General features: G+C 41.7%; 1 protein-coding gene across 1 annotated transcript; it reads right to left on the bottom strand.

Moving 5' to 3' along the window:
- Positions 1-349: 349 nt before the first annotated feature.
- Positions 350-17,066, bottom strand: ntrk2b (neurotrophic tyrosine kinase, receptor, type 2b). The gene is made up of 18 exons (XM_017407862.3): positions 16,452-17,066; positions 13,344-13,418; positions 13,191-13,262; positions 13,041-13,109; positions 12,799-12,950; positions 11,456-11,592; positions 10,930-11,071; positions 10,178-10,486; positions 9,622-9,636; positions 9,513-9,515; positions 9,369-9,403; positions 9,116-9,215; positions 8,334-8,522; positions 7,267-7,397; positions 7,011-7,183; positions 5,592-5,832; positions 3,028-3,186; positions 350-2,141 (listed from the first exon to the last, which is right to left on the bottom strand). The coding sequence occupies exons 1-18, from the start codon at positions 16,655-16,657 to the stop codon at positions 1,956-1,958; spliced, it is 2,394 nt and encodes a 797-aa protein (XP_017263351.1). The 5' UTR covers positions 16,658-17,066; the 3' UTR covers positions 350-1,955.
- Positions 17,067-17,654: the final 588 nt, after the last annotated feature.

Genomic DNA, 17,654 nt, shown 5'->3' with positions numbered 1-17,654 from the left:
GGGGGGGGGGGGGGAGGGGGTCGGACGGGAGGAGACCTTTGACCTCTCCTCCGTCGACCACTCGTCTGCTGGGACGCCACGTTGGCGAGGAGAGATCCTGATGTTTTAGAGTCTGCGGTCCTCTCAGACAGCCTCTGCGTGAGCTCTCCATCACAGTGGAGAAGAAGAAATACTTTTTTTTTTTGTTTTGTTCTGTTCTGTTTTGTTTTAATGGTTTTCTTCAGAGAAAATCACATTGTTTCAAACAAAGATCAAAGGTTGCCAAAAAAAAAAAAAAGAAAAGAGGATTGTATTCTCACCGGTTATATGAACGAGCACAAAGAAATCATACAACGCAGCACAAATCAAATCGTATTTACAGTTAGTATGTATTGCCAGTGGCCCATAACACGTTGTCTTCGATAGATGTCACACAGTTTTGACATACCTGCTTAAAACAGATTATACTATTAAACATAGCCTACTATTGATATAGACAAATATCAGAACTGTACAGAATGAACAGCAGTTTATGTACAGCAGACACGTGGATATAATACAGAACACTGTATAAAAAAAAAAAGCAACACACACACGCAAAAAAATAATTCCTTATTTTGATTAGGACGACGTGTGTCAATTTGGACTTGATTTAGGGGTTACAAAATGCTACAAAGTGCACCCGACAAACCGGACTCACTGTCTTATCTCTGTACACCTTCATTTAGCAAAACATAGAGGTTTGTTTCATGGAGTGATTGCTGCTTTTTCGGGGGGTTTTTTGTTTGTTTGTTTTTTTTTGTTTTTGCTAAGATTAACACAAAAGCTGATGTTAGACACCTGCACCACGGTTGGTTTTATTTCATAAATCTAAAACTACTGAAGATATCGCATGAGTCCGCTTAAAGGTCGCTAGCTTGGAAGGAAAAATGTGCTTCGGAGCTGCTTCCTGTTGGGGTGAACGCACCCCAGTGTCAACTTAAAGACATGTCGATGCTTGTTTGGTGCTCTCACTGCAGCCCCTTTGCCTTTTTAGTTCATACATCTAAAACCAAAAGACTGAAAACAAAGGAATCATTCATTTAATCCACATTAGCGCATGGGGAACTGCATTAAACTGCCCTGATGGCCCATACCATGAACTGCCTCTCATCAGGTCTGCAGAAACCTCGATACTTAGACGTCTGGGCCATCGAACAGCACAGCAGCAGAATGACAAACAAAGCGAAACAACCAGTACAGCCGAGTCCCACTTCTCTGTGCTTTAGACATGTCTGGACAAGTTTTACAGCTACATTTAAAACATTTCCGCAAACCGTCAACCTTTTTTTGTCGAACCGGGGCACAAATCAGAACGTAAACGATAATGCGTTTAAACCAGTACTGCAAAGTGTCGTATGCCCTTGTGTTTTACAACTCCATCTTTTCGACTTGTGGATTTGGATGTTTCAAGCTGTTTTAATTTGAGCCAACAAAGCAGTATTTTTTTTTTTTTTTTTTGCGTTCGCTCGTTCTCGGCAAACACGAAATACAGAGCGGAGATGAATGAATGCCGGCAGAATAAAGTGTCCATTTGATTAGTTTCACACCGGTGACTGCAGTGCTGAAGGTTTAAGGGGGGGGAAAAAATCACACAGCTTTGTATTTCTTTTCCTTTTTTTTTTTTTTTGTTTTTTTGTTTTCCTGAAACATGCCTCATAGAGTTTGCAAATTAACTAGAAAATAATTTTTGAAAAAAAAAAGAGCAAAACTTAAAGTTTAAGGCTTCTCTCCATGTAATGTAAGACATGGACAGTCAGCATTTACAGCCACATTTACAGCCAGATTCTGTACACAAAACGGGGAGGTCACCCAACCACCGCTTCCTTCCTCCTCCCCCACCCCCACTCTGCCCTAACAACGCGCTGTCAAACGCTCGAGTACCCGTCCAACATATGAAAGCACAACGTAACACTACGTACATGGACGCCGGCGCATCAGCCCAGTATGTCCAGGTAGACGGGCGAGGCCTTGGCCAGGCTCTGGAGCATGCTGTGGATCTCCTTGATGTTCAGCCTCATGTAGGGCTCCCTCTGCCAGCAGCCCAGCATCAGGTCATACACCTCCTTGGGACAGGTACGGGGCCGCTGCAGCACTCGGCCCTGCGTGATGCACTCAATCACCTGCAGGAGACCACGGCGCTAAGTTGGATGTACTTCACGTCTGCTTTTACACGTTCGTCAGCACAATGACTTGAGACACACACAAGGTTTGAATTCACGCACATTATTCTGTTGCAATGTGAAAGACTCAGCTACTACCACGTGGAACTTTAGCTCAGTGTCTGTAAAACTGAGTTATAGCCATTCTTGTGTTGACTAGTGTTGATTCGTTGTGGGGGCCATCTTGATTTGTATCGACTCTAAAAGTAAATGTAAGGTAGATGTACATCTAATAATTACTTCCTAAAAGTTTCGATAAAACTTGTCCAGTGTTGCATTAGGTATTTTGCTAACAGACAAACTTGAAGTAGTTGTTGTGAATGACTCTCAGCTACAAGCATGCTAAAATTTAGCTCAATATCAGTGAATTTGACTGAATTTTCGCCATTTTTTTTTTATTTGGTCTGTTGGTTGTGGTGGATGTCTTGAAGTTAATCAGTTGTACAGTCAATAACTTTCCTGGAAAGTTGTTTTCTAATCTTTTATATGGTTAATGAGATATTTTGCTAACAGACAGAGTTGGTTCCAAATATTTAATGACATAGTTTTAAACAGAAATGCTCGACATATTGGTCAGCTATGATGCATTAACCTTTAGCTCGTCAGTCCAACCAGAAATAAACTTCTTCTCCAAACAGAGGTCATTCAAAGAGCTATCTATGGCAGATAAGATATTAATTAATCACAAGTCTTCCACTGAAGCCCACTTCAAAAGATCTAAGCAATCTTTTTAAGCATTATAGCCTCGTGTTTACACTAAGAAAAAATTCTGGAAGCAGTAGTACTAAAGTTTTTTACAGAATACCACATTTCCCATTTCCCAAGGTTTGACCGTGGGGTGACTGACCTCGTTGTTAGAGAGCTGGTACCAGGGCTGCTTGCCATAGGTGAAGATCTCCCACAGCACCATGCCGAGGCTCCACACGTCACTCTCCGTGGTGAACCGCCGATACATGATGCTCTCCGGGGGCATCCATCGAATCGGCAGCATCGTGTGACCGCCCACCTGCAGAAAAGGGAGCGGCCATCATCGGCAGCCGTCACTAGGTCAGCCGGAGGGTTTGCACCGTGTCAGCTTACACGACAGGCAGGGGCGCCATGGTTTTTTTTTGTTTTTTTTAAAACTATTAGAATGCTACCAATGAACAAATCCGTTTTCAGTTTACAAGGCATCACTAAGCTGGAACTAATGCACTCTACAACGATAATCTGGCAATGAAGCCCACATTCATGAAGGGTACGATGATCCCAGTGAATCTGCAAGGCTTAGTTTCACCAAACACCAATCTACTGCAGCTCGAGATGTCAAATCACAACTCCTTTTTTCCCCCTGTCTTTGAAATAGCCATTTTGAAATTAAAAGTATTGCTTTTTCATCCTATTCAATTTTAATTCAAGTTTATAGATCACCAATTTATAATAACCTTCTCAGTGCGCCTCATAAAGAAACTAACTGTTCTAACTGAACGTATTTGGTGAGGAATCCATCTATCAAACTTCTGCTTATCTGGTTCAAGATTTTGTTGTTTGGAATGTTTAATTAATTGTATTATTAAAGATATTTTTGGGGCTACAGTACTGTTTAATACCTACTATATATATATAATAGTTCTGTGATAGACTAGTGGGAAAAACTGTGTAAAATTAAAAAAAAAAATTCAGATATTGTCAACCCCATTATCATTAAAAATGATGGCACTTAAATTGAAAGGGAGGTGTTTCTCTATACTAAGTCTGCCCTCTGGAAAAACATAAATAAGATAACCACAAGAGCACTTGTATCTTTGCACTGTAGTGGTCCCAACATGGCGTTGCCCAGTAATGGACTTATTACTCGCTGATCAATAATCTAAATGTGAGTTTAATGGTTCCCAGCTTCCGGTTTGATGTAATTTAATGGTTAGACTTGTAAAATGAAAGCAGCATTCCTTTAAACGGTGCATATTGCCTGCTGGCTGGCTGGCATGTTTTAAACAAAAACCTCTTACAATTCGATGCCACTCAGAGTATGTGTTGTGACTGACACTCAGCTACCACCACACAAAAGTTCTGCTCAATATCTGTAAAAATGGCTGAATTGAAGCCATTTCTGTGTTCCCTGAGGTGCATTCGCTGTAGCGGCCATGTTGAATTGGGTTGACCCATATCAGGAGTTGGAGATTTGTTCTGTTTAAGAGCTGTGTGATTAAATAAACGTGAGGCAGAAATGTTTTCTGTATGTGTTTATATTTCAGACTCCAGCAGAGGGCGCTGTGGGATTCGAGCTGGGCTCTGAGACACAAAGGATGATGGGAAAAGATGTAAATGTTAAACTGTTGTTTTTTTGTTTTTTTTATTCAAAGGCTCCTTAACTTGAGGTCCTTAGACGGCCCCAGTCTACTCGTCCTTTGTGGTTTCATGCTGAGTGAGGGCAGAAATTCACTTATTGCCCAGGAAAAAATAAACTGCCAATGCATTTTTTCTTTAGCGTTGTTAGTCCTTATTGCCATGGCAACAGCAAAGTTATGCAGATTGCAGAATATAACATTTAAATTGCTATAAAAATAAATTTAAAATACTTGGTCAAAATGACAATTTCTGCTACTCCTTTACAGCATTTCACTCCAAACCTGGAGAGAAAGTTTGAGTACCAAAAAAAGAAAATTGCACATTTTTCTGAAACAAGTGCAGAGTGAATGCTGAGCGCTGACTGAAATCTGCTAAAGAAGTTGAAACTGAGTTGGTGAGTTAAAACCGAGCAGAACAAAAGCTGAAATGAGCTGCATTTAAAAGCTAAAACAAGCAATAACCATAGCTAAAAGCTAAAATGAGCAAAATCGTAGGTAAACGCTATATTAGCAAAACCACAATTAAAAGCTAAAGCCAGCAATTCAGTAACTAAAAGCTAAGATTAGTACAACACATCTAAAAGCTAACATTAGGAAAACAGTACTAACAGCCCATGTTAGCAAATCTATAGCCGAAAGCTGCAGTTAGCACAACAGTAGCTAAAAGTTAAAATTAGCAATACAAGAACTTACAAGCTAAAAATAATAAAAACCTATTCTTTTTAATGAAACTAAAAAAAGGATATATTTTTTTAAATGAAAGATTTTTATAAAATATCAAAGGTACAAATACCAAAAGTCAGAGCAGCCTTTTGCTGAAAGTGCAGAACATTTCGATACTTGAATAGTTAAAGTTGTTGAAGTAGTTCGATGCCAAAAAACATGTGGGGGGAAGTAAACTATAAACAGGAAAACAACAGTGTGAATGTTGACTTGTCTTTAACATTTGAACTTTTTTGTCCCTGTGTATGTAAAGCTATATTTCCATGTTAGTGAGTATAAATCAGCAGGATTTGGAGCATGGATTAGGTGCGTTTGTGTATGTCAGTAACAAAGCGAGGACGAAGGGACGTAGAATACTCACTCTGTAGTAGTCCGTGCTGTAAACGTCTCTGGACATGCCAAAGTCTCCTATCTTGACCAGCAGGTTTTCTCCTACCAGGCAGTTCCTTGTTGCCAAGTCTCTGTGGACAAAATGCTGCGAAGCCAGGTAGACCATACCGGCAGCGATCTGTTGGGCAATGTGCAGCATCTGGGACTGAGTGAGCTCCACCAGGATACTGTGCTGACCGTCTGCCATGAGAACCGCATCAGGACCGTGAGACCTGCACCGGAAAATAACCCCAAAACAAACAAAGTGCTGTTTTTAGGGGCGAATGTGTGACACTGCAGCAGAGCTAAAGTTCCTAAAAGCATCATTTTAATGTTATCGCCCACCAAAAAGCAAAAGGTGGGGGTGTTTTTGCTCGTGTGTGTGTGTGTTTGACTATTGTTTTACGATCTCATGAACCACTAAACTAATTTGAACAAAATGTAGCCATAGTCATAACGTTAAAATAAATATTTTAGTCCCAAACTTGCATTACATTAGAACCAGTAAGTCAGCTAAAATTCACATTTAAAAGGTTAGATTCTTTTAGCTTTTTTTAAATAAATTGTTGCAAATAGATTTTCTGTTGATCAAACTGCATTTAACACTTTCAGCTCTATGTTTGTTAAGACAGATGTTCTGCATAAATAAAATCCTCTGAAAATCTGTTTATTGTGGACATAATCAGGCCTGTTCTATCATACCCACTTCAGGTGCTTCAATCAAACGGTGACATCAGCAGATACAGATGACACATGGTGCCTTTCGCTGTCTGAGCTGTTTTTAGAGTTCCTGCAGGTTGCTCAACAACTTTACACTAATATGAGTCTATAGAAAATTCATAAGCTACGACTCTGACCAACAGATTGAACAAACAAGATACTGAGAGTTATTTAGTAAGATGTAGTTGCACTAGTCTTCCCTTTGCTTGACTCCTAACAAATCTCAGTGTCCAACGTTACAAGGATGCAACTGTTTGGAAACACAAAATTGCGAGAAAATACAAACATTTTCACTCGGTATCATTGATTTGATACTAATGACATGTTTGCATAAGTTTGTAACTTCAAATAAACTGCAGCAGCTGCACAACACTGCAGCTGGGAACGATGTGCAATTGTTTCTTATGTCACAGTTTAGTCACAAACCGTCTCAATTTGGTCACAATTTGTTCTTCTTTTTTAATCTCCAATCGGTCCCAATTTGGCTTCACAGGTCGCTAACCCCTCCGCAAGTTGTCGCACATTTCCCGCACTCCATGACAGAAAGCTCGCAAATTTTCAAAGTTTGACCAATGTCCCTCGCAAAAACGCCGGTCACAATTTGCCGCCGACAGTCGCAGCCTGATGAGATTCAAGTTTTAAACTTGTTCCTTTAACCTTGGTCTGCATTTCCACGGTGAAGTGATCCCACCTGAGAAACTTGTTCAGGTCGCCGTGTTTCATGTACTCAAACACCATGATGAGCGGGTCGCTCTCCACGCACACTCCGTAGAAGGTGACGATGTGTTCGTGCTGCAGGTTGGTGAGAAGCTCGGCCTCTCTGTAGAAGTCTGCCCGGCCGCTCTCCGTGGCCTCCTTCAGGGTCTGATGGGAGGCGGGACACAGAAGGGGTGTGAGGCGTGACCCACACGAAGGAGCGTCTGATCTAAACGTGTCCTGCGCCGTACCTTGACCGCCACGTGGATCTTCTCCTGGTCTGGCACCAGGTTGTAGCACTCGGCGAGGAACACCTTGCCGAAGGCGCCTTCTCCAAGCTCCCGCTTCAGCACAATATTGTGTCTTTTGATGTGATGGACAACTTGAACGCAGAAAAGGTCAGATCACTCATAAAATCATGGGTGCAGTTTGAATTTTTCAGTCAGTATTTTGGGTTAAAAGTTTATTTTTTTAATGAAATCAAAAACAATCTCACTTAACCCTTTTAGCGCCATAATAATAGATATATTTATTAAAACGCCTGGTCTTTCTTGTCTATTTTGTCAATAGTTGTGTCAAGTGCCCTATGTGTGAATAATTTACACCTTTTTTCTGTCAAGTAGTTACCATTCTTATGTAATTAAATACCTAAAACTGTGTGTTATAAGGAGAAAAAGACAAAAACAATTGCATTTTGTTCAACTTTCTTTTTATAAATTCTTGAAAAATCTAAGTACAATAATTTGAAATACACATGCGACGCAGTGTCACCGGTGATCCTTGTGGTTTTAAAGGTTAAGTAGCTCATTTTTAGTACTTGATTTCCATAACACTTATCCTAGAACACAAAACTGTGTTCATGTTGCATCATTTGTCTGATTCGTAAAGGTTGGTACCCACCAATCTATTGATAATTTCATTAAAATGACTATTTGATTGACCTAAACTAGTGGTGTCCAGTCCTGGTCCTGCAGGGCCACTGTCCTACATGTTTCTCTGTTTTGACACACCTGACTTGAATGACTGAGTGATTAACAGGCTTCTGCAGAACCTGAAGACCTGCTGAAGAGAAGAGAAACAACTAAAACATGCAGGACAGTGGCCCTCCAGGACCAGGATTGGACACCACTGATTAAACTTTTTGTAAAGTTTTGTAAAGAGGGCGGACATCTTCTCTAGGCTAACTGTCCAGTTGGAGTCACTATCACAATCCAGCTGGATGCTGACTATAAATATGGCACCTAGGAGCGATCCCTGCATGGATTTGTCAGAAAAGATCCAGGTCACCCGGGATTTGTGGAGCAATACGGTAACTCACACGTGTCCGATTTCAGAAAGCTGCCGGAGTTACGGAAGTACTGCGGGTTCTCGATGACAGGGATCTTTGTCATCCCAATGATCACTGCGTCTGGACCCATCTCCGAGGACGACGGGGTGTTGTTGCCGTTGGAGACGTGATGAAGAGGGCTGGCGGAGTCGTCGTCATTGCTGATCACTGAGGAGGAGCCTAGGGAGCCACAGAGGAGGAGGAGGAGGAGGCAATGAGGAAACAGAAGAAGACGAGATGGACACAGAAGACAGCGGAGTGTAACATGTTGGTCTTAAAGATGGACGAGTGAAAGAAGGCTTAATATGAAGCGTTTTAGGTGCCAAATTGTACACGGTGCTACGCAGAACATTTCATTCTGTTATCAAGTTTTTAAAAAATGAATAAGGAGTTTAAACTGCTAACAGATGTGATAATTAGCTCTTGAAATAGATATATCACACTTTACATTTGAATGCATTAAACCCTATTTATAGACTGTTGGAGTAGGCACTTTAGAGAAAATAAAGTGTCCCCGCAACAGTACATCTATCTTTAAGACTAAAGACCGTCTCGTATTTTGGAAATACATTTAAAATAATAATAAAAAACAACAACATCTGAGACAATGGTCTTTTGGTTTATTATGTTTAAAAAAAACAATCCCATTTACTCCTCGGCCTCGCACAAAGATCTGAAACGCCTAACCTGAGTCGGAGGGCTGAAGAGAACAAAGTGCACAGGTTTATGTTCATAAATGACAATGTAACAAGAAAAAATATTAAGTATTTTACCTTTGATACCAAACTTTGAGTTTCTTCCATATTTCAGAATGATGACCATCAGGACACAGCCAGTCAAGGCAACGCCAGCAATTCCCACAACTACGTACACCTGTGGGAAACATTAAAGTTGTGATCCTACCAAGGAGTTCTTATACTAAAGGAAGGAATAAAATGTGCACTGTAAACATATTTTTAAAAGCTCATAAATTAAAATTTAGAAAACAATGAATAAACATGGTAAGTAATGATTAGGTGCACTTACTGCAACACTGTCATCAAGTGGAGGCGGTGGTGTTTCTGAAAAAATAAGATAATATTACTTATTTACATTTGAGTGCAAGGATTTTTAAAAAATTTGGACAGATGCGTGCTTTGATGTAGTTTGAAACGACATAAAAAGTCTTACCGTCTGAGCAGAGGAGGCCGGCCAAAGGAGAAATGACAGATGGACATCATCAGTTATTTCAGTGCACAAGTATCTCTAATTTTTGTTAAAGAGCTGAAATGTTACTTACAGTAATCCACGTCATCTATATAAAAAGAGAAGCAAAAACAATATATGCGTTAGCAGTCAACATCAAAATTGTGGCTTGATTTTTACGATACACTTCCTTAAAAAAGGTAAACATATTGAACTTTTTCTACATTTTGGTTGGTTTTCAACTTCTCAGCAACTTTATCCTTGACCTGTCTGTTGAATTCCTTGGTCTTCATGGTGCTAATGCTCTGTAAACAAACCTCTGACGGCTTCAGAGAAGGCTGAGATTAAATTACAGGTAGACTATTTACTGTTTAGGTGACTGCTGAAGGTAAATGGTTGCACTGGATTTTAGTTAGCGGTATCAGAATGAAGTGGGGCTGAATACAAATATAAAAGAATTTGAAAACTATGTGTCATTTCCTTCCTTTTCACAATTATGCACTACTTTGAATTGGTCTAGCACATAAAAATCTCAGTAAAATATTTGAAAGTTTGTGTTTGCATTTGACAAAATGTGGAAAAGTTCAACGGCTATGATTTCTGTTTCAGGGCACTGTAAAGGAACCAATGAGAAGACCCGACATACTGACCTGTATGGTTGAAGTTAGGTGGATCGATAAACTGGGCGGTGACTGTTTTCGTGTCCTGGCCGAATTCGTTCTTCGCCACCAGTTTGTACTCGCCGTTATGAATGTGGGTGGGGTTGACTAGCTCCAGGCAGCCGTGGTCCTCATTCTCCGTGGACTCGTGGATCATGGTGTGAATGAAGTTCTGCTCCTCCAGCAGCCCGTCATCGTGGTACCACTGCAGCACGGGCTTGGGGTTTCCCGTCACGGTGAAGGGGATGCACCACTGGTGGTCCCGTACTGGAGGCAGCAGGTTCTGGATGGTGGGGGGGACTGACACGGAGGCAACAGTAGAGGAAGAGTAATCACGGGGTGATAGGAAGTAAACACTGGGAGCAAAAGCCAGTAAAAGCCACATTTATGGGTTTAGAGGGAAGAGGAGTGAAGATGGAGAATAAATAAGGGGAGGAGAGGGTATCAAACAGCATTCAAAGAACGTGAAGATGGGTGGAATTAAACAAACGGATGGTAAGGCACGAGGAGCTTTACAGGAAGAAGAGTTACAAACAGGAAACATGGAAAGTCAATAAGATTTGCCAAGAGACACTAATGATAACAAACTGAGGAGCCTTCTGCTTCTACAGGAAAAAAAAAACAAAAAAAACATGCTCTTGAAGAAGGCGTTTAAAAGCTCATCGCAACAGAAATTACACTAGGTTAAACATTGCAATGTATGTATCATTTCTAGAGCTGTAGGCCATGATGGAAACCCTTACAGAGAATATTGAGCAGAAGCGTGGCCTCGTTCTGTCCAACCATGTTCTCGGCACTGCATACGACCATCTTGCCGTTATCATCTGGAGACAGGCCTGTCAAGATGAGGCTCTTCTTCATACCCGGATGATCCGAATCATCCATCTAAAATAAAAAGATCATTCTCTAACTTATAGGTTCTGTGTAAAAGTATGCTAAATATCACGGTAAAGGCTGATATTATGATAACTAATACTCAATTATTTGGAGCATATAGTTGTAAAATCACAGCTAAAAGAGCCCTTCCCTATAACAACAGCAATTTTTAGAAATTTTTGCTCTAATTCAGTCTTCTCTGCTAATTGCTCTGATAGGGAGGGAGCATAACAACGTTGACATTTAAAGTAAAAATGATACTAAGATTAGGATATCCAGACTTGTTAGATACACCGATGTGGTTTGGGGGATTGGCCTTCCATTAAGCTTCAGTAGCATTAGTGTTTGACTTGCTTCAACATTTGAAAGAAGCCGAAAGATAAACCAACTCACTTCAAAGTTGGTTGAGAGCATTTCAGGATTCCACTGGATCTCAGGAAAAGGGGAGCCTGAGGCGTTGCACACAGCTTCGACATTACCCCCCTCCATTTCAGTCACCGTTCCGGGGGAGACCTCTACCTTGGGAACCACTGCGAGTAAAATGCAAAGAGTAAAACTAACCATATTATTGTTTCTAGGTTTCTCATTTATGTTTTCAGTGGCACAAACTGAGAAACACAGTTTTGATGACAACTCCAATTCCGAACATTTTGGACGTTGTGTCAAATGTTTCCAAAAACTGAATGCAATAGTTTGCAAATCTCATTATCCCATATTTAATGTGCAATGCAGCATAGTAAGAATATTAAATGTTTAAACTAAGAAACTGCACCGTTTTAAAAAAAAGAAAAAAGTAATTTTGAATTTTGTGGGAGCAACACGTTTAAAAAAAGTCGGGGCAGAGACATTTTTACTACTTTTAACTAATCTGTAAAAGTGGGATTCTAACTGTTCAGCAGTCCTGGGTCTTTCCTGGATTTTTTGCTTCATGAGGGGTCAAATGTTTTCAACTGGTGAGAGGTCTGGACTGCAGCCAGTTCAGCACTCGGACTCTTCTACCATGAAGCCATGCTGCTGTAATGGAGGCGGTTTGTGGTTTAGCATTGTCTTGCTGAAATATGCAAGGCCTTCCCTGAAAACGATGTTGTCCTGATGGAAGCATGTGCTCTATAACGTGTATACTTTTCTAAATTGATGGTGCCTTTCCAGATGTGTAAGCTGCTCATGCCAAAAGCACTAATGCACCCCCATACCATCAGTGAAGCAGGCTTTTGAACTGTGTGCTGATAACAGGCTGGTTGGCCTTAATTCTCTTTAGTATGAAGGACATGGTGTCCATGGTTTGCAGACAGAATTTAAGAGAACAGTTTTAACATTTTAAATGAGCTTTGTCCAAGAGAAGACGGCAGCGTTTCTGGATGGCGTTCATTTATGACTTCTTCTTTGCATAACAGAGGTTTAAGCAGCAGTTATGGATGGCACGGTGAACCGTGTTTACAGACAATGATTTGTGGAAGTGGTCCTGAGCCCATGCAGTGTTCATCCACTTACTTTTACAGCCTTTTATTGCCACTGTCCTGTCATTTTAGAGATGTATTGCTGGCATAAAATTCAAAATTACCCTATTGTTTGTCAAAAAAATAAGATACAATATCTTAGTTTAAAGATTTGCTGTGTTTGTTATATTCTTTTGTGAATAAAATGTAGATGAATGAGGTTTGCAAACCGTTGTGTTCTGTTTTCAATGACATTTTACACAATGTCTCAACATTTTGAGCTGGGGTTGTATTATATACCACAGTCTGGCGGAGTGAGTGTCGCAAAGTCCGTCATCACTCCACTGTCTTCGGTGCACGTCAGCTCGGGACCGTCCACTTCTTCCTGGAGTCTCAGTTTGAGCCACAAGTTCTCGCAAGCACATTTCAGAGGGTTCCCGGACAGAAGAAGCCTTGAAATGACACAAACACAGCCACGTAAGTAAGAGAGGGCAACCAAAAGGGAGGGAAGACCTGTTGACGGTTTCACGTGTCTCACTTACGGATAGGAGATGTTAAAGTTCTGAAATGTTCTCCACGACAGCATGGAAAGGTTGTTGTCTCTGAGGTTTCTATAGCGGAGGACAGACACTGTGAAAATCCAAACGAGGCAGCTTGTGTGACGAAACATATGACTTGAAGGAGGGGCTTACACGTATTGAAGTCTTGTGTTGTTAAAAAACGCATCTGATGATATGGACTTCAAGCGCGTCTTTGTGATTGTTCTGTTGGAAATCCAAACTCAGAATCACTTTGAATTGCCTTGAATTCACAGAAAACAGGCCCAAGCTCTTTCTGGTACTCACAGGTTTCTGAGGTTTATGTAGTGCCTCAGACTGCTGTCGCTGATGTTAAATTGCTTGTTTTGGTTAGCAATGTATCTGAGGAAGGAGATGTGGAAAGAACAAAAAAACAAAAACATGTCAGGATGGAATTTTTGGAGAAATTGCGCCTGTGGAGTGCAAAGTTCAGAGGCGTCAGCGCGAGATAAAGTCAACAGCGATGACAGTTTTATGTTAGAGATTTTAACTCCTTTAATTTCTTTTTAATTTTAATTCATTTAAATATCATACAGTTGTATGTTGGGACTTTGATCTGCAACATGATTTACATTTGAAGTTTATTAAAGATCGAACAGAAAACAGCAACCTTTGGTAGCAGCCCTCATTTATTCATAATAGGTTTTAATAAAAGGGCACCACTTTATATAATTTTAGACACATCAATACCTGATAGGCCTTCCTTCTTAACAAGAAACAACTTTCTTTAAACTTTAAATGAGTTATCTACGTTGATGGGGTTTTTTTTCAGCTTATGACTGGGCAAATCTATGATTTCTTTATGAGGATTAATTTTAAGTTGACAACTTTTAGGTTCTATGTATATAAGGTTGAATTAGGTGTAGATTTGCTACTAATCCATTTGAGGACGGCTATAAACTGCATTTACTTCATGAGGTACAGTAGTTTTAGAAAGTCTGCAGGCTACTGTTAAAATAACAGGTTTATGTGATGTAAAAAAGGAAGCTATGATAAATTATTTCAAAATATTTTCCATCTTTAATGTGACATATATCCCATGCGACTTAAAAACAACAACAAATTATTAGTTAGGACAAATATATAAAGACGCAATAAGCTAGTTGCATAAGGGTTCACAGCCCCTTTTGGATTTATTTACAGTGTTTGTTCTTCTTGGAAATAAGCCTGCCATCAATTAAAGTGACTTTGGTCAACTTGAACAAAAGTTCAGCTGTCCTAGCGGGATCTTCCAGACGTTAACCCGGTTGCATCCTACATCAGCAGCCAAGGTTCACAAATGGTTCACGGAGCATCGGGAATCAGTCGGGAGAACGTTACAAAAAAAGGATTTCCCAGCAATAGATAACCAATGGAACGCAGCGGCGATAGTCATCGTTAGGTGGAGAAAATATGGAAAAGTGGTGACATTACCAGAAAAACTGAACGTCCTTCCTAGAGGTCTAGATGGAATCTGGTCACGGAGGTTACCAAGAGGCCTACAGTGATCCTAAAGCTACAGGAATTTAATGTGTCCTCCATGTGAGAACACTCTCCTGTGTTTCTCTTACATCTGGACTCTGGGGTAGGAAAAGCCTTGTTTTACAAAGAAAAAACACCCAGGTCCGGCTAATTAAATTTAAATGTATTTATTTACATGCATCCAGTCTCCCAAAGCACGTGGGGAAATGTGTCATAATTTGATGGACCCAAAGCTGAATGTTTTTAGCCACGATTCCAAAAGGTGTGTTAGGTGCAGAACACCACCCTCCACAGTGAAACATGGTGGTGGCAGCATCATAATGTGGGGTTGCTTTTCTTCAACTGGAACTGGGATTTTAGTCAAGGTTTTAGGGCATGCACACTTATGCAACCAGCTTCTTATTTCTTTATTTTTTTTCCCTCTACAAATTTTGTTTTAACTGTACAGGATGGATCTCACAGTAAATGTAGAAAACATATTGAAATGAAGTATCATGGTTTATTTCTTTAATTAATTTTTTTACATCACAAAACCATGTTTTAACAGGGGCCTGTGAACTTTTTATAATCTCTGTAAAACTTTTGTTTACACGTGCATCAAGCCTTCAAGGTGGTAGGGTTTCCCAAAGTCTGGGTGAAGGCCCCACTGTGGGTCATGAAACAGGTTTCTGAGAGGTACAAGTTTGTTTTTTTTTACCTAAACGTTACAAGGAAAAAAATCAGGAAATATAAATTGATGAAAAATTATTAAAATGGATGTTGTCGTTGCCATGGTACCTCATTTTATGGCAGAAATCTTTGATTTGTGCGTCAAAACCTGAAAAGTTTGGGAACCACTGTTATATAAGCTCTTAACATGTGAGTGTAACTTTCTCTCTCTCTCTCTCTCTCTCTCTCTCTCTCTCTCTCTCTCTGTTATTTTCCGTAAAGCTTTGAAGATACGAGCCGACGGTTCGGTGTCTGTCTGGCTGCTTGCAAGACCGTTTCCGGAGCATGGAGAAATCACCTCTCCCAGTTAGACGCCTGGTAAATAACGGCCATAATGGCTCATGCATCCGGCTTGTCTGTCTCACAGAAAAAAAAAAAAAAGCTCACCCAGTCCCCCCCACCCCACCAGCACCACCAGCACCACCGGGTGCCGTGCAGTTTGCTTGGAACAGGCCTACACACTGACGCAGATAACTCTTGCAACATAACTCTTGGCAGCTGTACGCAGTTGATATGATCTCATGTGTAATCTGTCAACGCTGTGGTCATTTTTGAGATGCTGAGGCTATCTCACCACCTTACCACCCGACCCCCCAAAACACCCTCACCCGACCAAACGCACCCCCACACCCTAAAAAAAAAACAGAGGGGAAAAAGGCAGAGAATTCAACGACCCGGGGAAGAGAAGAAGCTGCGCTGACTGGGCCCCAACATCCGCTCTTCACCCCGGGAGCTGTTTTTTTTTTTTCCCCAACAGGCAAAAACACGCTAAATCCAAATAAAGCGTGACGCGCACTCTCCGCGCGCTCGCGCGCGCGCAACCACTATCTCCGCCACGCTACACACTCGCACGCACGCGCGCGCGCATAAATACGAGCCTCTATGTGATCAGACAAGCCCCACTGTTTGTGACAAAAAAATCGCACACAACCTTTTGGCGTCATGCGCAAAACGCCACCGTTCAGTGACGAATAATAATAATAATAATAATAATAATAATAATAATGATGATAATAATAATAATAATAATAATAATAATAATGGCTGATCATTTGATGGCTTCCTTTTAATATTATTAACTGCTTGGTGTCACCTCGACCTGCACTGCTGGGACTCTAAGAGCTCTTTGCATCCTAATAAGTTAATAAGATGTCTGCTCCATCATTTCCACCCCCACCACCCACCCGCCTCCCCCTCTCCACTCACATCTCGGTGATGTTTTCCATGTCGTCCAGCGTGAGCACGGGGAAATCCTCGATCCCCGGTTCGGGATCGATGCAAGCAATCCGCGAGACGCTGCAAGTGCAGGATTCGGGGCAAGCGTCGCCGAACCGCCACCACAGCCCCGTCAGGAGCGCCAGCAGTCCAAAACGAGCCATGCCATGATATGCCCCCCGCGCGCCGGAGTCCATCGCAGGGTCCGGGCCAGTGAGAGCCGCGCAGCGCACCACCACAACACAGCAGAATTGTGTTTTTTTTTTTTATCCTCAGATGGCTCCACTCGCCGCCTTATATCACGGCCCAAGTTAATCCTTTTTTTTCGAATCGGCAGGAAAGAAGAAGAAGAAGGAGGGAAAAAAAAGGAAAAAAAAAGGAGCGAGTGAGAGAGAGAGAGAGAGAGAGAGAGAGAGAGAGAGAGGCTGCGCTGCTGGTGAGGAATGCGCAGAGCCCACGGTTTTAATATCAAGATGCCATGGACTGGCCTTCCCGTCTCCGCAGAGCTGCTGTCACACTACTGCATCTTGGTGAGGCAAATGTGTCAAGTGGTCCTGGTCCCGGTCCCGGTCCTAGTCCTGATGCTGCCTCACTGTCCCCCCCTCCCCCCTCCCTCCCTCCCTCCTCCACCTCCTACCTCGGCCGCTCGCCTCTCGCCTTGTAAAACAAATATGAGGTGCTCCAGATGTTTAGAGATCAATAGGCAGCCTCCCTCCTTCCTTCCTTCCTTCCTTCCTTCTTTCCTTCCTTCCTCCCTTTCTCCATTTCTTCCTTCCTTCCTCCTCTACAGGCGATTTCTCTCTTACTGGGGAGGAAAAGTGCACAGCGGAGCGCGTGGATGATGCTGCGTGAGGAGGAGGAGGAGGAGGAGGACGACGAGGAGGAGGAGGAGGAGGAGGAGGAGGACTACACCTGCATCCGTCTATCGATTATCAGCCGCAGCTCGGAGCCCCTCCGTGTGGGGACGGATGGTGGTTGCGATGGTGATTTGACGCCAGATGTTGACAGAATTTATTGGACAATCCGGATTCAAATAAATAAATAAATAATAAAAGTTGCAGGAGAGCCCGAAGATGGGCGAGATGTCTCATCTGGGATATAAAGCCATAAACTCTTCTGCTGAGGTTACTCTGAAGCCATGCATTGGATGAAAGGTGATTTTTTTTTCTCTCTCACTCCACCCCCCCCCCCCCC

The sequence above is a fragment of the Kryptolebias marmoratus genome, linkage group LG14, assembly GCF_001649575.2.
Source record: "Kryptolebias marmoratus isolate JLee-2015 linkage group LG14, ASM164957v2, whole genome shotgun sequence".
NCBI lineage: Eukaryota > Metazoa > Chordata > Actinopteri > Cyprinodontiformes > Rivulidae > Kryptolebias > Kryptolebias marmoratus.
This window is presented reverse-complemented; position numbering and strand designations above follow the sequence as displayed.